At 39.2% G+C, this 26,782-nt stretch overlaps 1 protein-coding gene across 4 annotated transcripts in view; it reads left to right on the top strand.

The window, feature by feature from the left end:
- Positions 1–26,782, top strand: part of EML6 (EMAP like 6) — a 135,976-nt gene that overhangs the window by 48,626 nt on the left and 60,568 nt on the right. For all 4 annotated transcript variants that reach the window (XM_009931317.2, XM_075413620.1, XM_075413619.1 and 1 more), the window contains 5 exons: positions 7,490–7,588; positions 9,710–9,778; positions 14,236–14,421; positions 16,318–16,453; positions 20,406–20,607. In XM_009931317.2, coding sequence (XP_009929619.2) covers positions 7,490–7,588; positions 9,710–9,778; positions 14,236–14,421; positions 16,318–16,453; positions 20,406–20,607 — 692 coding nt within the window. The remainder of the gene's footprint in view (positions 1–7,489; positions 7,589–9,709; positions 9,779–14,235; positions 14,422–16,317; positions 16,454–20,405; positions 20,608–26,782) is intronic.

Genomic DNA, 26,782 nt, shown 5'->3' with positions numbered 1-26,782 from the left:
CATTGGCTGGGGTGCACAGTCAATTTAATTGAATAATGGGGTTAGGACACAGATTGCGTGGCTTTGTACAATGTGATTAGATTATGTGATATTTTGAGACAAAATTTAAAACATAAGTAAATGGTGGGTTATTAACAGTTAAACACATTGATTCCCACCCCTCCCAGCAGTGAACTATTAAAAGCATTCAGTTGTGAATGAAGTAAGAGGAAAATACATACACAATTCCCATAAACCTGAGAAATATATCACATTTACAGTTTTATAATATCTATCTGTGCGATTTTGTGATTATTGATGTCCAAACATGTTTTCTGGTGTAACACTATGGTCATACTTGATAGCTGGTTGCTAAAATATTTTTAGGAATGCTTAGATTAGCTGCCAAGTGGATTGTTGCAGAGATCCTTACTGTTTTTTGTATTTGGTTGTGTACCTCAGAATTGCATCCCAATAGAGCAGAACTATTCTCAAAATCATGTACTAGATGGTTAGCTGTCTGTTGAGATGTGCTTTATTACCTTATGCCTAGCTACTCTTCCGCTGATCACACACTGCTTTTATTGCTCTCTCTGGGATCAGAACTGGCCATACAATGCATAAAATGTATTCTCATATGAAACAGAAGTACTTTTTATTGTACGTTCTCTCGTGTATATTCAGTTTAAAGATTACTCTGAAATGAAGAACACCAACATGAGCAATTTCCTTTAATGTGTTTAAAAAGCATTGGGTAACTTGAATTACTGAACAGCACTATCAATTGTATTTCCTCATTAAAAATTGGAACTAGCTTTCTATTTTAAACTTAGTTTTCAACCATCTTCTTCCAGTTTTCTTAAAGTAAAGCTATTTCCTCTGAAATCTCCTGTGCCAATTCTAATTAAAGAAAAAGGTGTTCCTGGGAATTGTGGAATAAAAAAGTCAGATGAGAAAACCCTCAAATCAACAGAACAATATTTCTCATGCTGTAATATTTTTGAAGATACTGTTCACTCAGAAATACCTGTCTTAATTTTTTTTTCTCATTTTTAACTTCATACAACTGGTGGATAAACTCTTTTTTAAAACCTGTTTAGGCACCTAATAGGAATAAAGACTCACCAAAGAGTCAGTATGAGTTAGAGGTGGAGGCTCGTCTGAAAATCCTGCTGGGTGCCTTGCTGTAATTAAAAACTGAACTTACTGCTGCGTTGACCTTGCAGAGCAGTAACGTTCTGTTTCTGAAAGTGCTGGAGACATTGCAGTTTATTCTGGACATAAAAATTTGCATGGAGCGCTTTTATATCTGGAGAAAGACCAATGCTGGAAAACATAAATATGGATAATGTATCTTGGCTTTTTGCTGCTCTTCCTGGCTTTGCAGAAGAAACTGCTGCGCTGAGCCAAAATGAAAGGGCATGGTGGACTTTGAGTATTTCTAATTCAGAGCTGCTAGCAGTTCCAGTTTATTTAGTCAGCACACCCAAGGGAGCTGGCATCTTGTGACAGGACAAAACAGACTTCATATACATTGCTTGCTCCTTTCCTTCTAATGCATACCATTTATTCTTTTATATTGAATGGCTGTTAACATCCAAGAAAGATTTGTATTTTAGCCCCAAAACACAAATGAGTTCAACAATCACATAAGGTATAGATGCAATAAGAAATATATTATTTTCTCTGCTACCTCTGTCAGCTCTCCACTTTCTAAATAAAAGTAGACTGAGGAAAAGCCCAGATAATTCTGCTTCTCTACCTGACCTGGATCCTCATAAAGTCAGCTTGGCTTCCTCCCACTCTGCTGTGCACAGCTTCTGGTTCCAAGAGTAGCTGCTGTGTTGAGTGCTGCACAGCTCCAGTGTGTGGGTTTACCGTGGGTCCCAAAATAGTGACACCATGCATCTATACCTTAGCCATGTTAATTAGCTCTTCTTGTACCAGAAACTCTGGAGTGTCTGTTTCAGGCATTCAGATGAATTAGTTCTGAAATATTACTCGCTGCTGGACTTCAGCTGATACTGCATGGAGACAGCTTAGTTGTCTCTGCAGTGCTCCCCTGGCATAATTTACCACAAACTGGGTAATGGAGGGTAAATACAATTTGTTATCTTTTATAATGTATGGAGAAGATCAATATGCAGCTTAAATCAGGGGATAGTTTATATGCTTCCTTTATTTTATGTACCTTCAACACAGCTTTCAATTTGGAGACAAACACATTTTGTGTAAATTTCCTATTTTGTATATTATCTGTAATTAATACTGTATTTTGAAAGCACTGATGGAGCTGAATATCTTGCAGAACTATGGCTATTTAAAATTAGGTAATTTAGTTTGGGCTTTTTCTGTATGACCAGGAGATGATATTTGGTGGGAGGGAAACTGCACTTTGTTCAAATTTTTAATGAAGAGCTGTCAGTTTGCTTATTATTAAAAATCTTTCATTGAATTGGGAATTAACTGCAGTTTCTGCTTAAAACTACTAACATCTAACCTTCATAGAATTGCCTACAATGCTGATGTCCTTTATATTGAAGTATTTAACCAATACTATACAGATCAATTTCTGTTCTGGGTTATTATGGATTAACCCTTTTTGTGTGCTTTCTAAATATGAATTTTTTTTTACATACATTTCTAAATTTGGCATTAGTTAGGTAGTAGTAGGCTTCTTTAGCCAGATTTTCTAAATCTGTGTACATTTAAAAATAATTGTTTAATTATGTGCATAAACTAGTTGGCAGATATTTTCTCCTGGTAGTTCTTTGAATCCTTTGAAAAGAATTCTGTCAAATTCTTTTCCAGAAGGAGGACTAAAAGTGCAAGTGGTTCAACCAAAAAGGAAATTCATCATTTATCACTTTTCTGCCAGCAGGAGACCTTCCTCAGTAGACCTATGCTAAAAGAAAATATGAAGTATTTCTTAATTTCCCCTAGTACTTTCACTGTCCATTTACCCCACTAATGATAATTTCCTGACTGGTAGTTACAGTTCAGGTCTGAAGTTGTTCACATCATGAATCTAAAAGATACTGTAAGTACTGCCATGGTTTCCATGGTGAAGAGAAGTGTATAAGAGAGGTGAGAAAAATTTGGAATCAGTGAAGGTTCCATGAAAAATATCTTGTGTTTTGATCAGTACATCCAAATCCCTGAGTGGATGTAGACTGCTCAATGGCATATAAAACTTATTTTTGCTACAAAATAGTCCTTTCTCAAAATATATATTTTTATGATGGTAAGTGGCAGGAGTATATTCGCTCTTTCCCCTATTTTATTTTCCTTCATTACCATATGTCTAATAATCAAGCATGTTGTCATAGGTTAAATGCACATATTCAGTACACATCTGACATAGAAAAATATTGTGGTTCTATCACATCTAGTGATAGAACCCCATATTTTGAACCTGGCTTTATCTACCGTTTCAATAACTCATATATGGAAAGTCTTCAAATAGATTTTGATGTAATATATCATAATCAAGTCTTCTGACTACTTGGTGTCTTGCAAGTTCCTGCAGTAGATTCACACTGTTTGGTTTAACAAGACCTCAGATGTTTTTATATTGGTGAAAGGCAATATGAAAGTAGACTGGACTCAGAGGAACCTGTGGTGTAAGTCTGTAAATAGGTTTTTGGGTTTGTCTGCCCCCCCCATAACACCATATTACTTAGAACCTTTGTTGGTAGGATATTTGTTGGGTTATGCATTATTGAATGGATATTTATCGTCCGTGGAATGTAGAAAGAGGGACAGGCCACTTGGGAAGGCTACAGGAATGTTGTCAGAGCATGCAGGGATGCAATGAGGAAGGCAAAGGCCCACCTGGAAATGAATCTGGCAAGGAATGTCAAAAACAACAAGAAGGACTTCTTCAACTACATCAGTAGCAAACAGAAGACTGGTGACAATGTGGAGCCTCTGCTGAATGAGGTGGGTGCCCTGGTAACGGAGGACGCAGAGAAGACAGAGCTACTGAATGCCTTCTTTGCTTCAGTCTTCAGTGCTAAGGCTGGCCCTCAGGAATCCCAGGCCCTGGAAGTAAGAGAGGAAGCCTACAGAGAGGATGACCTTCCCTTCGTTGAGGAGGACTGCGTGAGGGATCACCTAAGCAATCTGGACACCTACAAATCCATGGGTCCCGATGGAATGCACCCACGAGTGCAGAGGGAGTGGCAGATGTCATTGCTGAGCCACTCTCCGTCATCTTTGAAAGGTCCTGGAGGACAGGAGAGGTGCCTGAGGGCTGGAGAAAAGCCAGTGTCACTCCAGTCTTCAAAAAGGGCAAGGAGGAGGACCCAGGGAACTACAGGCCGGTCAACCTCACCTCCATCCCAGGAAAGATGATGGAGCAGCTCATTCTAGAGGTCATCATTAAGCAAGTGGAGGAAAAGAAGGTCATCAGGAGTAGTCAACATGGATTCAGCAAGCGGAAATCACGCTTGACCAATCTGATAGCTTTCTACAATGGCATGACTGGCTGGGTAGATGAGGGGAGAGCCGTGGATGTTGTCTACCTCGACTTCAGCAAGGCTTTCGACACTGTCTCCCATAACATCCTCCTAGGTAAGCTCAGGAAGTGTGGGCTGGATGAGTGGTCAGTGAGGTGGATTGAGAAATGTCTGAATGGCAGAGCTCAGAGGGTTGTCAGCAGCGGCGCCGAGTCTGGTTGGAAGCCTGTAACTAGTGGTGTCCCCCAGGGGTCAGTAGTGGGCCCAGTCTTGTTCAACTTCTTCACCGATGACCTGGATGAAGAGTTGGAGTGTACCCTCAGCAAGTTTGCTGATGACACAAAACTGGGAGGAGTGGTGGATACACCAGAAGGCTGTGCTGCCATTCAGCGAGACCTGGACAGGCTGGAGAGCTGGGCGCACAGGAACCTGATGAAGTTCAACAAGGGCAAGTGCAGGGTCCTGCACCTGGGGAGGAGCAACCCCATGCACCAGTACAGGCTCAGGGAGGACCTGCTGGAGAGCAGCTCTGTGGAGAAGGACCTGGGTGTGCTGGTGGACGACAGGTTGACCGTGAGCCAGCAGTGTGCCCTGGTTGCCAAGAAGGCCAATGGGATCCTGGGGTGCATCAAGAGGAGTGTGGCCAGCAGGTTGAGGGAGGTTCTCCTTCCCCTCTCCTCTGCCCTAGTGAGGCCCCATCTGGAGTACTGTGTTCAGTTCTGGGATCCCCAGTTCAAGAAAAATGAGCAGCTACTGGAGAGAGTCCAGCAGAGGGCTACGAGGATGATGAGGGGACTGGAGCATCTCTCCTACGAGGAGAGGCTGAGGGAGCTGGGCTTGTTCAGCCTGAAGAAGAGAAGGCTGAGAGGGGACCTAATATATGCTTATAAATATCTGAAGGGTGGGTGTCAGGAGGATGGGGCCAGACTCTTTTCAGTGGTGCCCAGCGACAGGACAAGGGGCAACGGGCACAAACTGAGGCATAGGAAGTTCCATCTGAACATGAGGAAGAACTTCTTCCCTCTGAGGGTGACGGAGCACTGGAACAGGCTGCCCAGGGAGGTTGTGGATTCTTCTTCTCTGGAGACATTCAAGACCCGCCTGGACAAGGTCCTGTGCAGCCTGCTGTAGATGACCCTGCTTCGGCAGGAGGGTTGGACTGGATGACCCACAGAGGTCCCTTCCAACCCCTACCATTCTGTGATTCTGTGATTCATTAGGCAGAGCTCAGGTATTGCATTAGGCATAATGCATGTTTTCAGCTTCCATGAAATCAAAATTTAAAAAGATGTATTTCATTGCTCTAAAATTAAGGAACTGTAACTATTAAGAAGTCAGTGAAGGGTGCATGTGTACCTACTGCATTTCAACTTTTGATAGTTTCTCTCTTAAGAAGGAAGTTGTACACTATGTTTTTACACTTATAAATGGCATGAAAAGTCATGGAGTACCTGGTGTCTGAATTACTGGATCCTTCTGTTTCTTTATGAATAATGATTTCTTGTCTCAGTTGTACAGTAGCTGATAGCCTTACTGCAATTAATATTTTTTCTAATACAGCATTGTGAAGCAATCTTTGGTAATTACACTTATTTTCTTTGCTTTCTCAGTCCTCTTGTATTATTGCAGATGTCTCCAGGTTTTAAACAGTCTTCCTATTGAAAATTTGAGCCAAAAAATAGTGGACATTTAGTTGAAGGAAATTCAGTTGAAGAGATTCAGTTTGCAAGCAATCTTGAAGCAAATCTTTAAGGAAAAGGTCTGGTCAATGTAATCTCTGAAACCTATGTCCATTTGGACAAGATTGTTCATCTGTTGATCTTTGAGGCAAAAGGAAAGGTTTCATTTATTACATGTTCTGGAAGTGCAGGCTTTCTTACAACAGAGCAAACTGCCTAGGAGTTTCACTAAGACTGTTAATTCCTTATGATAGAACTTATTAGACAGGACAATGAGAAGAAAAAGGGATGGGCAGTAGGGACACAACAGATACAGCTGTTTTTAAGTCATGTTACTAAGCTACAAGATTGTTTCCCATTAAAATAGTCTGTCATCTTCCTGTGGTGCAAGTTACTTGGGCATATTTCTTTTACTGAAATATGTTTGACATATCCGTTACATATCCATTACATATCCCTATCCAACATATGTTGGCATCACATCCATTATATACAGCTGCAGTACATTTGACACTACCTTAGTCTCTGCACTGATACAGATCATGACACCCAGTTCTACTGTCTCTGGTCTGACAGTCAAAGATCTCCCACCTGATTAGAAACTGATGGAAATCATGTAAAGTTGGACATAATTAGCACAGTCACTGGAAGGGAAAAGCCTACAACCTCCACAATAACCCCTGATCTCCTAGGTATGTTGCAGATGTATGTGATCCACCTTCTCCTCCCCTTTCCTAATTATTCAGGTAGTTATTGACAATATTAGGGTGCAAAGAAAACAAGAATCAGACCTAGCTGAACTTTTTGCTATCTAATAAATTCAACACAGACAGGAAGGTTTTCCCTTCCATTTCATTTTGTTCTTTCTTGCATTATTGAGATTTAAATGTAAAAAATTATTAGTCATTTTATTTGGTGATTTGATATACTAAGCTATGTAGAAGGAAATTATTAAAAGTATATCCAATTCTGATTCTAAAGCTCAACAAACTGAGCATAATGAACAAAATTGTATTTGGAAGTTGTAAGAGGTTTTATTTCCCATTCGCTTTTATTAGCAGGTTAATGGATCAAAATGCTAGAATCACATGCACCTGAAAGAAGCATCTCAAATCTTTCATAATAAGAATTGTACTTGAGACACTGGTAACTTGGCATTAATAATCTGACTTTTTAGAAATTATTAGACATTTCAGTGCTTTCTTCAGTGAGTAAATGATAGGGGTGAATATCTTCATGGTGCCTTTGCAGTGTAGCTCAGACACAAGTCACATATGGGAAAATCCATTTATACACATAATAATCTGAACTACAGTAAACTGATTTTTGAGTTGATTTTCTGTTAACTGGATTACTATGGTTTTTCCTTAGCGTTTAGCTTCAGTGGGACTGGATGCCAAAAATACAGTGTGTATTTGGGACTGGAAGAGAGGAAAACTACTGGCAACAGCTACAGGCCATTCAGACAGGGTAACTGTATGATGAATTTACTCAATTTTGTCTGGGAGTTACAGAAGTGTTTTTAAAATAATTATTTTTTGTATTAGATTAATGCAAAGATAATTTTGATCATTCTACCTGGCTTTTAAAATACTGAACAAGGTATTTATTTCATCTCATTGTGCCAGACATAGCAGAAAGCACTGTGTTAATAAATGAGGCACATGATGGATTCTTGAGCTGACGGTCTAGCAAGCCTAGGGAGGAAATACTTCGTAATTATGCACTGATTAGGATGATTTATAGCTCTTTATATAAGATGTGAAATGCTAGTTCAGTGGACAAAGATAATGTTCTTTCTGAATATGTCAAAAGGACGTTTTATCCTAAGGGAAAGTTTAATTATCTCCCTTTTATTTTTGCTTAAGACAGTTACCTGTAGGAGAAATATAATCAGGATAAATATTCCTTTTATATCTGTTAACTTCAGGTAAAGGTTCATAATAACATCAATAAATATGAGAACTGAATAGGTCTGAGTTTAGAATATTATTCAGGATTAGGAAATGTTTAAACTGTTTTACCATGAGTAAAATACCTCCCCAACATATATAAACACAAGGATGCACACGTTAAAATAAATTATGGACACATTGGGACAACTTTTCCTTTATCCATATTATGATATTATAACAAAATTATAACATTCTAATGTTTAACTACACATGGTGGAGTATCTGTGTATGCAAAGCAGCAGACTAAACCCCTCCTTACAGTTTGTGTGTACATACAGTCTGTCTGCATCTTACGTGTCATCTGAATAAATCTTGTACATCATTTTTACTTGCAATGTTCCCAACACAACTGAATCTTAGTCATCTTAGTCCTTGTTTGCATTCCTCTTTCAGAACTGACTCACTTTCCAGTTATGTCAGGGGAAGTTTTGCTGCTGACCTCAGTAGATACAAGATCAGGTTCTGAATTAGTAGAAGACACCAGGACAGGCAAGAAGCACTAAAATCTTGATCTCAGTAGACTTTCGCAAGCAGAAAAAGGAGATTTTGCACTGAAGAGAGAGTAGGAAAGAATCCGTATCTAGTTAGGACCACAAATTCTGATGGTTTATTGTGCAGGAGTCATAAAGCATTTCTGAAGGTGAAATAGCTTGTGTATTCTAACAACGCTTCAATAAAATAGTTCTTGATCTACTGTAAATCCTAACATTTATAAAGAAGACAAATATTTTGTAGGAAGGCAGTGCTTCCTTGTGTATAAAACAAATGATGGGTAAGCTTAAGATAATATGTTCCTGTAAGCTGAATGAAATTCTCTTGTGATTTATACTTAACAACTGAAGACCTAAAAGCAGCAAAAAGTCACACTGTCTTTCTCTACAGACATACATTTTCTGAAGTAACTAATGATTATGGTAACCTCAGTGGTTCTCAGCTTGGACACTGAAAAGCTGAATGCCAGAGGTGAAAAATCTAAAAATAAGGTATTGTTGAAAATCTCGGCCAAAATACAAATTTTCTGTTTCCAAACTTTATACAATATTTTCCATTTGGCATAATCCCATAGTCATGGAGTACATAGTTTGTTCTGGTAAGGTATGTAGGATCTGATACTTCATTTTTCGATGCATGCTATTATAAATGTAAATGTAACATTAATCAAAATGAAGAATTCAATTTCAGCTCTGTAGGTTAGGGCAGATGAATGATATTCACCCATTTTGGCACTGAGGTCTGTTGGTAATCAGACTATATTAGATACTGTTCCTTTTACCTAAAATAATGAATAAAGATAAATGTAGCTCTTTCTTCCCTGAACTTGAGGAAAGTTAGCTTACACCGTAATTCCCATTTTACTTGAGACAGTAAATATTGTTTTTTCAATAATATTTCGGAGTCGGAATAGATTGGTAGTGTGAAGACAGGAATGAGGTGTGTTGACAGAACTATGTCAGGAAGGCTGCATATTTGCCTTAATCTTTGTTTACGGAGAGTTCCAAATTTACCTAAATAGTATTCTTTCATTTTTAGTAATATGTTGCAACAGAAATGACGCTTAAACATTGGTAAAAGCACACTGACCTTAGATGCAATTACTGAATAATTTAAAATATCAGCTTACTGTGTTTCTTAACAGATATTTGATATTTCCTGGGATCAATATCAACCAAATAGAATTGTCAGCTGTGGAGTAAAACACATAAAGGTAAGGTAAAGGTAAATAGCTTTTATTGTTAACTTGTTAACAAGTAAATAAATGTCACAAAAGAAATTTGTCCTCTTATATGATGAGGGCTTTAAATATAAGACAGTTCGTGTTTTTCTTTCTTTACTTGGTGAACATTTTAGCAAAACTTTTTGTTTGAAGCCAATTTAGACATTCAGTGGTGACTGAGGTGCAGATCCACTTAACAAGCAAGGCAGGAAGATCATTTGGTGTAATTTTCATCATTATATACTTGTGATTTTTGGGTTCTCTGCCCTCTCCATTCCACGCAAGTTGTCTCAGCCTGTAGTGATGTCTCTCATCAAGCATCACAAGGGGTCTCTGAACACGTATAGAATCATAGAATGGTAAGGGTTGGAAGGGACCTTAAATATCATCTAGTTCCAACCCCCCTGCCATAAGCAGGGACATCTTCCACTAGACCAGGTTGCTCAGTATAAGAGGAGCTAAGTTAAAAGTGTGAATTGAATGAACTGGTATTTGGCCTAGCAAGCTACCAGCATTTGTAGGAATACCACAGAGAAGGTATGCAAGAACTGCAGAGATGAACAAATGAAAACTCTAGTGCCCCGCTATTTGCTCCGTCTAAGTCACCTTTTCTGGAGGGGATTTAAATATGAACCTAGATGTATACTATAAGTTTAAGACAGAACATTCTCATGCCTGTGAAAAGCTTAGAAAGAAATCCTTCTATTTGCCAATATTCCCTGCAGGTTTCTCTTTTTCTCCTGTCTCATCAAAAGCATTCCTAACAGATGGCAGTTATTTCACATGACTGGGGTGGGAAGAGCGTTAACTAGAAGTTTAGGAAATCAGTTAATATCTCTAGTTCTGGTTACTGAGAAGCTTGTGCGCTTAAAACCACCATTGCTTTCAAACCGTGGGTGATTTTGGCAGAAGTGATACCTTCTGTTGTATTCTGCAAGCTGTTTTCCAGAACCTGTCTTTGTTTGGCACCTGTGTTCTGTTTAAAATGGCCATAATTACCCTGAACATGCATAGTACCAGGCAAAGTAAATATATATAGATAGAGGCATGCCAAAAAACCAAAATTATAATATGTTCCCCTCCAGTGATGCTCGAACAGGAGTCTCTAGACTTGCTGTTCATTATAAGGCTGTGGGAATGTGATAATTACTTTAACTTGCAACAAAGGAAAAGAACAGCTCTAAACTAGTTGTACGACTTTGAGAAATGGGACTAATACTTGGGAATAATACTATTTATTCCTTTAGCATTTTGGTTCTATTGGCTCAGTAAGCTGTGGTAAAGGCTAGGAGCTAAGGAATCTCACATTGAGCTCAGGATCCTCCCTCCACCCATTTCCTAACACTGCTGCCTGCTCTCTTGCCCTTCTACAGCTAACCAGAAGTGAGGACAGTGTATGTTTTACTCACAGAAAGAATCACAAAAGGTTAGGCGTTGGAAGGGACCTCTGTGGGTCATCCAGTCCAACCCCCCTGCTGAAGCAGGGTCACCTACAGCAGGCTGCACAGGACCTTGTCCAGGCGAGTCTTGAATGTCTCCAGAGAAGGAGAATCCACAACCTCCCTGGGCAGCCTGTTCCAGTGCTCCGTCACCCTCAGAGGGAAGAAGTTCTTCCTCATGTTCAGATGGAACTTCCTATGCTTCAGTTTGTGCCCGTTGCCCCTTGTCCTGTCGCTGGGCACCACTGAAAAGAGTCTGGCCCCCTCCTCCTGACACCCACCCTTCAGATATTTATAAGCATATATTAGGTCCCCTCTCAGCCTTCTCTTCTTCAGGCTGAACAAGCCCAGCTCCCTCAGCCTCTCCTCGTAGGAGAGATGCTCCAGTCCCCTCATCATCCTCGTAGCCCTCTGCTGGACTCTCTCCAGTAGCTGCTCGTTTTTCTTGAACTGGGGATCCCAGAACTGAACACAGTACTCCAGATGGGGCCTCACTAGGGCAGAGAAGAGGGGAAGGAGAACCTCCCTCAACCTGCTGGCCACACTCCTCTTGATGCACCCCAGGATCCCATTGGCCTTCTTGGCAACCAGGGCACACTGCTGGCTCACGGTCAACCTGTCGTCCACCAGCACACCCAGGTCCCTTTCCACAGAGCTGCTCTCCAGCAGGTCCTCCCTGAGCCTGTACTGGTGCATGGGGTTGTTCCTCCCCAGGTGCAGGACCCTGCACTTGCCCTTGTTGAACTTCATCAGGTTCCTGTGCGCCCAGCTCTCCAGCCTGTCCAGGTCTCGCTGAATGGCAGCACAGCCTTCTGGTGTATCCACCACTCCTCCCAGTTTTGTGTCATCAGCAAACTTGCTGAGGGTACACTCCAACTCTTCATCCAGGTCATTGGTGAAGAAGTTGAACAAGACTGGGCCCACTACTGACCCCTGGGGGACACCACTAGTTACAGGCTTCCAACCAGACTCGGCGCCACTGCTGACAACCCTCTGAGCTCTGCCATTCAGACATTTCTCAATCCACCTCACTGACCACTCATCCAGCCCACACTTCCTGAGCTTACCTAGGAGGATGTTATGGGAGACAGTGTCGAAAGCCTTGCTGAAGTCGAGGTAGACAACATCCACGGCTCTCCCCTCATCTACCCAGCCAGTCATGCCATTGTAGAAAGCTATCAGATTGGTCAAGCGTGATTTCCGCTTGCTGAATCCATGTTGACTACTCCTGATGACCTTCTTTTCCTCCACTTGCTTAATGATGACCTCTAGAATGAGCTGCTCCATCATCTTTCCTGGGATGGAGGTGAGGTTGACCGGCCTGTAGTTCCCTGGGTCCTCCTCCTTGCCCTTTTTGAAGACTGGAGTGACATTGGCTTTTCTCCAGCCCTCAGGCACCTCTCCTGTCCTCCAGGACCTTTCAAAGATGACGGAGAGTGGCTCAGCAATGACATCTGCCACTCCCTCTGCACTCGTGGGTGCATTCCATCGGGACCCATGGATTTGTAGGTGTCCAGATTGCTTAGGTGATCCCTCACGCAGTCCTCCTCAACGAAGGGAAGGTCATCCTCTCTGTAGGCTTCCTCTCTTACTTCCAGGGCCTGGGATTCCTGAGGGCCAGCCTTAGCACTGAAGACTGAAGCAAAGAAGCCCTGGGGGATGTATTCCCACTGCATTCTCATAAATATGCTTATGTTAAGAGGCAAAGGGAAAAATTAATTCAATTAGAAATAGAGGAGGATCTGAAATCAAAATCCTTAATCCAAGGATTTTCCGGAATTTAGCTTTACACAGGAATTTTGTAGGAGTAAGTACAAAGAGAAAGACATAAAAATTTGACTTATAGCCACAGAAAGATGTAGGCTCATAAAGCGGGAATGAGATAGACATTATCAGTTGATGTCAGACACTTCAATATTCCTGTCTGATCTCTGCAGGCATCTCTCCAGTGTGCAATGGACTTCAGAGCACAGATGCCTCAACTAGTAAAGACTTGAGCTGCAAGTCCATTCAGGACTGTGCTACACCAAATAGATTTACTGTTCTGTTTCTGCATGTGTCCAGAACAACCTAGAGCTGGCAGGCCTGGATATTTCAGCACTTCTCTTACACATCTAATTGAAATTCTCTTTACTCTGCCTTACTTGGAAGGTCTTATCCTTGAGGAGAATCTAAGTGCACGAACTACCCTCTCTGCTTGATAAAATTGTGTTTATTTAAAAACAAAATGAAGCACTCTGAACTGATTCAAAAAGAAAGTATGGTATTTCTAGCCCACCACTAAGGAAATCCTTCTAAGACAAACTTCATATTCTCTTGACCTTTTTCACTTCCTCAGTCAGTATTGCATTCTTTTTTGCAGAATGTTACTATGTGTGTGTAGAAGTAAAGTAAGTCACCATTCCATGTTTAGAGAACCTGATACACTTGTAGTCAGTGAGTTGTTTTACGTACACAAGCATTTGCGGTCTCCATCCAACAGATGCTCTCTCAGTAAATGTAACCATATTTGAGGGTCATGTCTCTTTCAGTGCACTGGAAAAGGACAGAAATGTCTATTTCAGACACCTAAATTTTTGAGGATCAAGTATTTTATTACTTCAGAACTGTAGCTGTATTTTAAGTTTCCCAGACAAGAAAAATGGGATGTTTCTGGCTTTAAAAAGTGTGCATTCACTCTGACAGATATAATCCAGCAAAACATAATAAAAGATAGTGAGATAATGAGAAGGGGTAGTGTAGCCATAGTGAATCAGAATTGTGTATCACTGTCTCAAACAGTTTGATCATTTTGTTTTGTTCTTAGACTTATTGCATTTGCCTGGGGCTTTCCTTGGTAAGCGGGCAGATTTTGTAGTAATGGGCATTCTGACAGGACTGCAGGGGTCATTTAAGTGTCTCTCCAGACACTGTTCTATGAGGATGTATACCTGTGAGATCTGCATGCTAATATGAAAAAAATAGAAATTCTGCAGAAATTTTTCCTAATATGCCATTTTCATTTCACAGTTTTGGACATTGTGTGGAAATGCTCTGACAGCAAAAAGAGGAATATTTGGTAAAACAGGAGATCTCCAAACTATCCTTTGTTTAGCATGTGCAAAAGAAGATATCACGTACTCTGGTGCTTTAAATGGAGACATCTATGTTTGGAAAGGGCTAAACCTAGTCCGCACAATTCAAGGAGCACATAGTGTAAGTTGTGGTTTTAACACCAATTTCTGAAATTAACTGTTCATTCCATTGGGAAACTTCTTGAAGGCTTAGCGACAAAGATTTTCTTCTGTTTCAGGTCAGAAGAATATAGAAGACAGTTCATCATTTAAGAAATTATATGTAATTTTACATTGTGTTTACGTGTTGTCAACAGATGCTAGCTGCTGAACTGATAGTGACAGAACTGCCAATACTTATAGCATTGGTTTAACCAAACAGACTAAATCTAAAGTGAAGTTTCTAAATCTAAAATTTCACAGATTGAGTAGCTTCCAGTTTACTTAAAAATAGTTGGTAACCAAATTATCTTATTTTAAATAGAATTTTACCACTAAAATTCACAGCACTGAAGACTGACTTTTCATGAAAGCCTCAATGTGGAATAAACCTGTGAATTGCATTCTGACCGTGTTCGAAAGACAGTTTACTCCAGTTGGCTTCATTACAACAACCCCTAATTTGGAGCACTTATAATTGTAGAGAGAAAGGGGAATGTATAGGATCGTGTTAGATTTCTAACCACTCTAATATAATACATTTACATCTCTGTTGTTGCTGCAGTAAAGGCACAGTAGGATTTTCATGTCTTGTTTCAAGTGTATTTGCGAACTACTGTTCGGACTATGATTGCATCTAATGGCATTGTAGCATGGGTTTTTGGACAAAAGGAAATGAGTATTTTCATTAGAAGAGCGATATGAGAAGTAACAGTTGTCGATATAGTTTTCTTCTATAAGCTTTCTAGAAAGAGCACTGCAAATCTGTCCATTTTTTCTGACCTCCCAAAATCAGTTACGTTGGCAGTGCATCAAGATTTGTAGTAGCTCTTCAGATTAGATCTAAGTATTCAGGAGAGTATTTTTTATTTATAAAAGTAATCCCTAATTTATGAAAGAAGTCAGAGTGAAGTCAGTGGGACTTCTTACCGGCAGAACTACTGTGTAATTGCCAGGTTGTGGTTCTGTGCAACTCCAATAACATGACAATATCTTTGACAAACAATAAACCCTTGTAGTATATTTGCAGAATTTTGTTGGCAGAACTTTATTTAGATTCATTAGAATGATGAAATGCAATCTCTTTCTATATGATGTGTTCTGTTTCCTCCTTACAAATTATGGGGTTTACCATAGCTAATATGCGTTGTCTTGCCCTATATCTAATCTTTATGTAATTGTTTATTAGAAGTATTTATTTATTAAGACATTGAACAAGGCAACTTTGAAAACAGGGGCCTTCTCTTCGTGGTATTAATTTCCATGCAGTTCAACTTGTCTCTTAACTGAGAGGTTTTCCTAATAAAATACTGAATCAGCAGGCATTCCATGAGATATTCCAATGTAGTACAGCACAGTCATCAATAAAGAGGCATTTTCAAAAATGAAGAAGAAATTCAAACTGTAATAAAAACTTGTCTTTCAATGAAGAGAATGAATTGACACTCTTTCAGTTCCTGTCAGATTCCAAATGATGTCTGAACTGAATTCATGAAAGAATGTCTCAGTCATCTCCACACCTGTAAGAATATTTGTATTGCTTGTTTGCTTGTTTTTGTTTATTATGGGTAACTATTTATTTTAAGTGTTCCATTATTTGTTTAATAGTCCTTGTAATAATATTAACTAAACCAAAATTGAAGTTCTGAATATAGGCTATATCACTGCTATTTCTACAAAAAAATTCTATATAAATCATTGAAGTGGGAGCACTTGAAATAAAAGTATCTTCCTGTGTTTGCTGGTTTGCTTTCTGGATGGACAACATTTAACTGCCTAGCAGTTTCTAGCCTTTAACGAGAGTCTGTTCAAAAACATTTGCTTTGTGTTTAAATGGATTGCAAAGATCTTTAAAACTTGTTATACTATTGGTTAACAGGCTGGAATTTTTAGTATGTATGCTTGTGAGGAAGGTTTTGCCACTGGAGGGAGAGATGGTTGCATTCGGTTATGGGACACTGATTTCAAACCAATTACTAAAATTGATCTCAGGGAGACTGAACAAGGATACAAAGGTAATAAGCTATTACTTTAATGGTTTTTCACACATCTGCGTAATGGATTTTGGCACAATTTAATTTGAAGCATAAATGTCTCTGTGTACTGCTAATTTTTTTACTTGATGACTGTATTTATTTTTGAGATCTGTATTCCCTTTTTTCTCTGACAATGATGTAGCCTGATGTAGCTTGAGGAGTTTTCCACGTTTCGTAGTATGAACAGAGGGATGCCTATAGGTGTTGCTCCCCACTGTGCAAATACAGGAAGATAAGTAAAAACTAAACACAAAAAGATAGGAGATTGAAGTTAGCCAATCTTAATTAATTAAATTCAGCTCCTTTAATTAATTGAGATTTCTGGAACCCAATATTCAAAAATGCTGGGCATCTCAGAACTCCATTAGGTTCATTTGGAATGGTAGCACTTGGCACATTTAATGGAGAGAATGCTATTAAATTCTTGACCATTATATTTGTTAAATCTAATCATGCTTCCTATGACCTTAGTCATCACTTTATTTTATGATTAGACTCTCAGAGCACTTATAATCTCCATAGATCATAATGTGGGCTTTCTCAAGATCTTAGTCTTCTGGCATTTCTACACATCCATTTGGCTTGAGAGTATAGCAGTCTGTTTGCTGGTTTGGAGTAGGCTTTATACGGTTTTGGCAGCCAACTTTGTAATGGTAAGTGTTGATTTCCCCTGCTTCTTAGCTTATGTTTTTAGACCTAGTTTTCATATTAAAATGACCATTGGAATAGTCAAGAGGCCACTAAGAAGGATAAAATTTTCTTTCTTAATTATGGATATTTTGGCCTGTGATGTAGTAATAAGCTCGTTCTATCTATTTTCCATCTTACTTAAACCAGACCAGCTGATGATTCTAGTACTTGTAAGATGCATAGGTTCGCAATATCTAGGCTCATCCAACAAGCAAATTGCCAACAGCAGTTAGATGGACACTGCTCCACTAGTGTGCTTTACTGTAGTGTAAACTCATGGAATTTAGCCTTCAAAAAATTGTTAAATACACCCAACCAGTAGTCCCTTTGCTCTGTAGTTCTGGCTTTATGTAGTTTTTTGCAGCCAGAATCATGTTTAACATTTATTTCTAGAAAACATTAGCAGTACCTTATGACTATTTACAGCAGTTTTGATCAATTTAGAAATACATTCCAAAAACTGTAAAGAAATAAGCCAGTACATGTGGGTTAGACAGATTATAGTGGCTAATACCAGTCTTGCAGGCCAGCCATTCCTAATAAAAGGCAGAATAACGTACATGAAGGGTGACAGAGAAAGCAGTGCTCACACACGATACATGCATCTTCAACCTTCTTGTTTCTTTGTGAAGTGATTCTGGGAGGGAGCTTTATCCCACATATTTGTGAGACCAGAGTAGAAGCAATTTTTTTGCTCTTGCTGCTGCCTGGGATGTGTCCACACTCAATGCAAAAGACTAGCTGTCTTGACTTACTTTTAATTCACTGTACTTATCTTCTGGGGAAAATTATTACTTCAGAACTATAACTTACATTACACAGCAGTAATACATTCATTAAGCTGTCTTCTAGCACGTTGTCTGCAAAAAACACCTAGCTATACTTCTACAGGTTGCCTAAAGAGGAGATTTTGATCTTGATGGAAGTTAAATCGTGGAAGGGCTTATTGAAGGTGAATTCTCATTACATGTGCTATGGAGTGATTCTACTTGATGTTGTTATTTCTACCGTCTCTTAAATGCTACAGGATACAGAACATATAGGTGAGAGAGCTGAGTAGAACTAGGCACCGTAATGGCTGCTATATAACCTCAATAGAGGTTTTTGCTATCTTCTTACTTGTCAAAAGTAGTAAAAAATTTCATTTGCAGAAAGTGAATTTAGTTGCCATTTAGACTTGTATGTAAATGATAACAAATTTTTAAAAACTGATCAATTAATTGATTTCTAAAGAACTAAAAATAAAACACTGTCCAAATCTTGTCTTCAAAGCATTTCAGTCCTTCAAGTTTATGTTTGTTAGTCAAAAGAAAAACACTGGCTGCTTTAATGGTAAGAAACTGACTTAAGCAAGTCTGCAAAATTTTATCAAAGCTTAATCAAAGATGGTGTGCCAATGAGGATAATCATGGAGACTAAGTAAAAAACCATCATGATCTATCTATGAAAAGTGTGGTGGGATTGCTGGTCTGACTACAACTGTAAAAAATTAGGACCTTGGGGATGACTGCAGGTCATAAAATTGAAACATGCACTTATATCCTGTCACCATAATTTTAAAAAATTTTTTATCTTTTTCCTATTTCAGGGTTTCTTCTCTTCTTGTGTTCTTTTATTGTGATACAACTCTTGCCTGCGATGTTCTTGTTATGTCTCTGTCCTTTTCTGCTATTTCTCTTTCATACGTCATCCACGGATGTTCGCTTCCAGTTAGTGCTTGCTACTAACAGACTGTGGAAATTTTGTTTCATTTTCAGTTATGTCAATGGCATTGATTAGTCTAAACACTTGTGTAACTTTGAGCAATAGTGGTAGCCCTAACTGCTTACCTATGACCTTCTGTCCCTCCCTTCCAACTACTTTTTCCAAAGCAGTTTGCAAAAGCATCAGCTTTCAAACTTAAAACAACTTCCTAGGGTGCCAGGCAGACTCCTTGCACCCCATATAAACTCATTCATCAGTTATCCTGTTCTGAAGAGTACTAAACACCTTTAAAATTAGATGAATCACCAGTAACAATCTGATCATAGGCTTGGCTTTTATATTTAAATATACATGTATATTGGTAAAAAATCTGATAATGGCTAATCTTTATGTGCAGTACATCACAGAAAACATTACCTTTCCCACATCAAAAGGTATACTTTCTGTTCTAAAACTTAACAATACCCGTTTTCCACTTAACATCTGAACTTCATTCCTTTTATGGTATTTGGTGTTTGTCAGGAAGAAGATGTAAGTCAAAGCTTCAGTAGAAATTTAGCTAAGTCGCAGAATGACATTGTCAAAATTAAAAGGTACTGGAAATGGACAAGACAATAAATGAAGATTAATTTGCCTTTCTCAAGAGATGACACAAAATGCCTACAATATGTTTTATGTGTGTGACCAGTAATTAATGGCATTGTGTATTCAGTTCCAAAAGATGTTAAAATGATGACATGGTAGACCTTGACTACATGACAAATGGATTTTTTTATTTGTTGACATCTCACAGCATCTAGATCTATTATCCAAACTTTAATTTTCATATACCGGAACAGAAAATACAAACGCTGCAGGCAGTCAACCAGAGGATGCTATCAAATTGCTCAGCCTCTTAAGAGGGTATTTTTAACCTTGTGGTTAGTAAAATTCCAGCTGCAGTGTTAGGATCAGGTTTGTGGAATAAAATCAAGCTCTCTAAAAGTTGTACAAAGCAAGATTCTGTTGTTTTTTGGGTTTGTGGGGTTTTTTTGTAATAATCAGTTGGGACAAAAATAGAGACATATGATAACGTGGCCGCAAACCATTTAAATTCACCATTAAAATTTCATTCAAAATTTTATTTAAATGTGCAAAAAAAGTAAAGTACTGAAAAAAGGAATAAAACCAGCTTTAGTCACAGGAACCTTGCCTAATGTGAAATTTAGATCTTTAAATTATGTGAAATTGAATTGTTTTTTGAAGTAAATTCCCAATGTGTACGCAAAGCATAAGAGCTTGATCCCTTGAGAAACTGGCAGCAGAAATGTTGGCTGAGCTGCATTTTCGCAGAATTGAGCCTTCTTTTTTCTGTCAAATGGAGGTAATTTAACAGAACTGTTTTGAGATTTAATCAGCTGTGATTATTATAAGACTTTGGTGTCAAAGCATAACAGTTGTTATATATTAACTCTTGAAGTCTTAATGATCTTCATTGTACTGACTGTCACTCTGTCTCATCTTTGGCATTAATCTAAGATTATTCTGTCCCTGTCAGGTTTGTCCATCCGAAGTGTCTGTTGGAAAGCAGACAGACTTTTAGCAGGGACACAGGACAGTGAAATATTTGAGGTGCTAGTAAGAGAGAGAGACAAACCCATGCTGATTATGCAGGGTCATTGTGAAGGGGAGCTCTGGGCTCTGGCAGTCCATCCAAAGAAGCCACTAGCAGTCACAGGCAGTGATGATCGATCTGTACGGTAAGGCTAGATCTTACTTATTTTTGATCTATTAATTCATGTACACATCACTCTTAACCAATGTCAATTTGACATATTTATAATTTATTTATTTTCTGGCATTAGGTTAAGGCTTCATTAAGACAACATTTTTTTCCCATGTGTTTCTTAGCAGCTTTGCTTTTTCTTTTCAGCCCTCATTTTTGGGCTTCACACATCATGTAAAAGTAATCGGAATTTGTGTACAAAACAATTTGGATTTATATGCTCTGCTTTAAGTACTAATTCATTACTGTTCTGAACAGCAGGTGTAGGTATCTAAATGGATAATGGTCACGTCGTACTTCTGTTAGTAACATGCAACAAGCTTAAAACCTAAATACCTTTGACCAATGTTTTACACAGCAGGTGTCTGACTCAGACACGAGTGTTTAGAAAAGCTGACCTAAAACCATTTCAGTTAAAAGACTAGAAAATGAGGTTAATTAAAATGCACTGATTTATCCCAGTGAAAAAGATCCTTCAGATGTTTATTTGTAGCACTTGTGACTTAAGCCTTTGTAGCAGAGATTTGAAGTTTTGTACATATATTTGTGGAAGTTGTCACAAAGTCAAGGATGTTTCTTTTCCTGTCTCTCTTAAAATGTGACAAATTGATGAGCCACTGAAAAAAACTAAGAATTTTTAATATACTTACCAAGACTTTACTGTAAAGTTTGGAGGTTAAGCTAAGATTCTCACTGTAGCAGATGTACTCCCATACTCACACAGCTGTTGTGTGCTATCTCAACTGGGCATGAACACTGCCCATTGTGACTAATTATTTACCTGTGATTAAAGAGGTTGAGATTTTCCTGACTGCTGAAGCTACCCATGAGGACTGGAGAGATTTCTGGGAGACGGGGTTTTATCATGGCAGTCTCTTGAGTCTTTCCTCAAATTATGGTTCTGCCCTTGCCCTGAAGCCCTACTGCTTGTGGAACAGTGATCCAGTGGGGTTCATGACAGATTGATTTCCCAAGCTCTGATTCCCCTGATGTCCTTCACAGAATCACAGAATGGTAGGGGTTGGAAGGGACCTCTGTGGGTCATCTAGTCCAACCCTCCTGCCGAAGCAGGGTCACCTACAGCAGGATGCACAGGACCACGTCTAGGCAGGTCTTGAATATCTCCAGAGAGGGAGACTCCACAACCTCCCTGGGCAGCCTGTTCCAGTGCTCCATCACCCTCAGAGGGAAGAAGCTCTTCCTCATGTTCAGATGGAACTTCCTATGCTTCAGTTTGTGCCCGTTGCCCCTTGTCCTGTCGCTGGGCACCACTGAAAAGAGTCTGGCCCCATCCTCCTGACACCCACCCTTCAGATATTTATAAGCATATATTAGGTCCCCTCTCAGCCTTCTCTTCTTCAGGCTGAACAAGCCCAGCTCCCTCAGCCTCTCCTTGTAGGAGTGATGCTCCAGTCCCCTCATCATCCTTGTAGCCCTCTGCTGGACTCTCTCCAGTAGCTGCTCATTTTTCTTGAACTGGGGATCCCAGAACTGAACACAGTACTCCAGATGGGGCCTCACTAGGGCAGAGAAGAGGGGAAGGAGAACCTCCCTCGACCTGCTGGCCACACTCCTCTTGATGCACCCCAGGATCCCATTGGCCTTCTTGGCAACCAGGGCACACTGCTGGCTCACGGTCAACCTGTCGTCCACCAGCACACCCAGGTCCTTCTCCACAGAGCTGCTCTCCAGCAGGTCCTCCCTGAGCCTGTACTGGTGCATGGGGTTGTTCCTCCCCAGGTGCAGGACCCTGCACTTGCCCTTGTTGAACTTCATCAGGTTCCTGTGCGCCCAGCTCTCCAGCCTGTCCAGGTCTCGCTGAATGGCAGCACAGCCTTCTGGTGTATCCACCACTCCTCCCAGTTTTGTGTCATCAGCAAACTTGCTGAGGGTACACTCCAACTCTTCATCCAGGTCATTGGTGAAGAAGTTGAACAAGACTGGGCCCACTACTGACCCCTGGGGGACACCACTAGTTACAGGCTTCCAACCAGACAGCGCCGCTGCTGACAACCCTCTGAGCTCTGCCATTCAGACATTTCTCAATCCACCTCACTGACCACTCATCCAGCCCATACTTCATGAGCTTACCTAGGAGGATGTTATGGGAGACAGTGTCGAAAGCCTTGCTCAAGTCGAGGTAGGTGACACCCACTGCTCTCCCGTCATCTACCCAGCCAGTCATGCCATTGTAGAAAGCTATCAGATTGGTCAAGCATGATTTCCGCTTGCTGAATCCATGTTGACTACTCCTGATGACCTTCTTTTCCTGCACTTGCTTGATGATGACTTCTTAGCAGTTTCTCCTGACCCTAATATCCTAATTTCTGAACTCTCCATCAGGTTTTTCTGCAACCCTGTGCCAGATGGATGATGACTACTTTTCATCTTATATAGATAATTTGACTGCATATTTTCAGGTCAAGCCCAGGCACTTACCAAACAGTTTTTCAGTTTTTATGGACTACTAGTCAACTTATTGCATAAACATACATGTGGATTCTACCATTTGGCCATATTTCAGTGGGAAAAATCAATCTCCTACCATACATACAACTTCTAATTGATGCTCCTTCAGGTTCCATTTAATGATTCACCTCTGCCTTGAAAATTGCTGGTCAGTGGGAATTTCTTTTTCGCTTTTCTTTCTATCTTTTTACTTGTACTGGTTTCCTATTCCTGCCATCCCTCATCTCTTTCTAACCATAATTAAAATCCAAATTGTGAAACTAACAAAACTACTAGTTATTCACTGCAAGTCGTATTATCTTCCTGTTTCCTACATGTTAGTATTATTTCATTTAGTTTCTAAAATGCGTGAATAGTCTCTTCTGCCTGGGTTTGTCTGCACAGTTTTATAGACAGACACAAATTCACACTGCCTGTATTCTGGTAGGATGCAAGCCAGTTCTGAAACAAGAGCTGCAAAGCTGGGATTAGCATTGTACTGCCCTCAAGCTAATGAGCCATGCTAAGACTTTGGACGTACTATCTTGGCCTCATCTCTTGATTAGCATGTAATTCAGCTCTGGCATGGAGCTGGATAATGTAATGCTGACTCAAAACATGCTTGGAAAAAACTTGTGCCCCTCTATGAAAGACTGTGCAAGCATGCTCTTTGTGCACATAAAGCCTTCAACAGTGGTGCTCTTATGATTATTATCATTATTATAGTTATTGCTATATTACTGCTGCCTTTGAACATTGCCGTTCTATAAAATGTGCATTTGTTAACATTACAGGTATTTTACTGCACTACATCACACATCCATTTAGCTGTTTGGACATTATAGAATGTGGGTTTTGAATTCTAGTTCAGACAGTGCTATTTTTTTATATACTAATGCTTCATGTGAGGAATTCCAGTGAAATATATAAATATTTTCCTTAAGATAAAAAAGTGCACAGAAGGATTTTCATACAATTTTTTTTCAATAATAGAATTGCTTTGACAGGAATGTTTCTGTATTGCTGTTGGTTGTGTAATTTTTCTTAGTAATTGATTATCACATTATTTTTAAAAGAGTGGCTGTATAATGTAAATCTAAATTATTTTGCAAATAAAAATATTTAGTGGGCCAGATTGTATTCTCAACTTTAAGTGAGATGTCTAAATGAAAAAGGATGTCTGTACAGTTAAGGGGAATTACTTAGATTTTCCCTAGCACAGCTGAGAGAAGGCTCTAGACAAATAAAGGCTTCATGTATTTTAAACTTCAAAAGCGTATCAACTAGGAAAGCTGACTGCTTCCTGTCTCTTACAACAGGAACAGGCAGGAAAAAAGCATCATTCTCATCTGAATGCTAAGAGGCATACAGAATTGTTTGTTACATTTCTTCAATTGACTTCACGTCTTTTTGTAATGTAGTGTTATAACGTCTAGCTCCAGGACCACAAGTAGCTGCTGTTCTGGCAGCCCATCTCCGCTACACTGTCTTCTTGAATGATCCCTTTCTATATTCCTGCATTTATGAGAAGATTGATTAGAAACCTGTTTTTATATTAATCCATTTGAATATTTATATCTGGTTTTTTTGTGTGGAGCATTTTTCTGCCAATTGAATGAAACAAAGCAGCAATAAAGCTTCTGTCATCAGCTACGGCTTTTTCTGAGAATGAAGTGGTTGCTAGTAAGCCTCTTGGGAGGCTATAATCAATACGTGCTTCAATAAATAAACTCACCTGTCAGGTATATGACAGAAAAGACTGGAATACTGGGTAATAATGTTTCATGAGCCTGTTTGGGTCTTTTAAACTCAGTCATTTAAACAAAGGCATAAGAAAGTTGCCAAAGAATGGTAGAAACATATCTTTGCCTTAACAGAAGAGGCAAAATCATACAAAAACATACACTTTTTATACAGGAATAATTTATTTATGTGACTTTTCCAAAAAAATGTGCAGAAGTATTTTGCCAGAAAAGATACTTTTTCTATTTTCATAAACAAAGCCAGGCTTTTATTTTGTCAGTTGTATATAGAAATGCCTGTATGTGTGCAAAATGCCCTTTTTTTCTGTTATAAAATTAAAAAGCTCATCTTTGAAATTACCCTTCCATTAATTAAAAAAGTTTTGGGTTTTTTTAAAGAAAATGGAATTCTTCTGCTTGCACTGCCATGTGTTGCAATTCCACCTCTAATGTATTGGACAAAATGATTCATTTGGAAGCAATGTTTTGGAGGCAAATTTTATCCTGGTGTTCCCTTTGAAATCTTTCCAAATCCTTTCTGGTTCATTCCTTATTGTATTGGGCTCTTAGCTTCTCCCTAGCAAGGCTGCTAAGATTCTTGCATCTGATCCTACTTCTGTTATGTCTTTGAAAACAGTTTTATCATCCCATATCCATTTTTTTCACCGAGAAACTGTACTTGCTGTTTTTTCACAGAGAATCCTTTACAAGTTCTTTCTTATCCTCAAATTCTCTCAGTCTAAGTGGAAAGCAGCATCGTTCAGGGTTGCTGATCCTAGTAACATTAACCTGACAAGGCCCAAAGGGTTTCTGATTGAAAATAAATGCTCAGGTCGTAGATTACCATCCTTTCTAAATAAAGGCAGTCAAATGCTATAATCCTTCTACTGAATTTATCAAATTCTACATTTTTCTTCTGTTACTCTTACTTCGGGGCTATATCTAAATGGTACTGCTGGGGTGGTCAAAAACTTCCTTCTTTTCAGGCTATATTCATGTTCTGTTTATGCTGTTTCTTCTAGTGCCAACCTGGTCCTTCAACATAACTTTTTCTCCTTTGATGTTTATCCTACTGATGTATTTTTGGAAGCAAAACTGTCCCTTCCCAGCCTTTGTTTTACTAAGGTGTAAAAGTTAAACACTTTTGGTCTTCTTTAATGTGATACAGTCTTCATTCCCTTAATCATCCTAATAATCCTTCACTGCATCTGTTGCTGTTTTTATTCCAGTTTCTTGAGATAATTCGTAAAGAACATGCCCAATGAGGTCACTATGTGTTGTGTGCTGTTGTTTTTGTGTACCTCCTGCAACAGCACCCAGGATATAGTTCAGGATCAAATTTCCTTTTCCTGTCTGCAGCTCACTTACGGATCGTAGTCATTTTATTACTGAAAAATAGTGTGAGATCTTACCCCTTTTTGCTGGTTCCACACGTGTTTCAAGCTTACAGCATAGTGCTAGACATAACGCTCTGAAAGTATTGGCTTTGGTTAAATTGCATTCCATGTCTATTTGTTTCAGCATCAAGAAGCCTCTCTTTCCTCCCGTATGATAAATACATCTCTGGGTTCACGGTGCCTCCCAGCTTGCTGTCCATAGCAAACCTCATCACCGTTCTCATCTTTTGTGCCAGTGTCTTTAGCAAAAGTATTAAATGTTACTATTCCAAAGCTCGTACCTAGAAATCTTAGTAGTATCTTCCATCCAGCCTGATTGTTTCCTTCTGTAAAGCTTTCTATAAAACTTCATCCAGTAGCACATAACAGTTCTTGTGCAAATTGTCATTTTCTTGACTTTAGCCAATATTTGCATAAGCTACTATTCAACTATTTTACTGAAGATTTTATAGATCTTTTACAAATGCATAAGATTTACGACACTGTCCTTACAATAAAGATAGTTGGGTATTACTGACTGAATTTTTCTACCCCGAGGTCTTTTATGCATTTTATTCCATAC

This window comes from Opisthocomus hoazin, chromosome 2 (assembly GCF_030867145.1).
Source record: "Opisthocomus hoazin isolate bOpiHoa1 chromosome 2, bOpiHoa1.hap1, whole genome shotgun sequence".
Taxonomy (NCBI): Eukaryota; Metazoa; Chordata; class Aves; order Opisthocomiformes; family Opisthocomidae; genus Opisthocomus; species Opisthocomus hoazin.
This window is presented reverse-complemented; position numbering and strand designations above follow the sequence as displayed.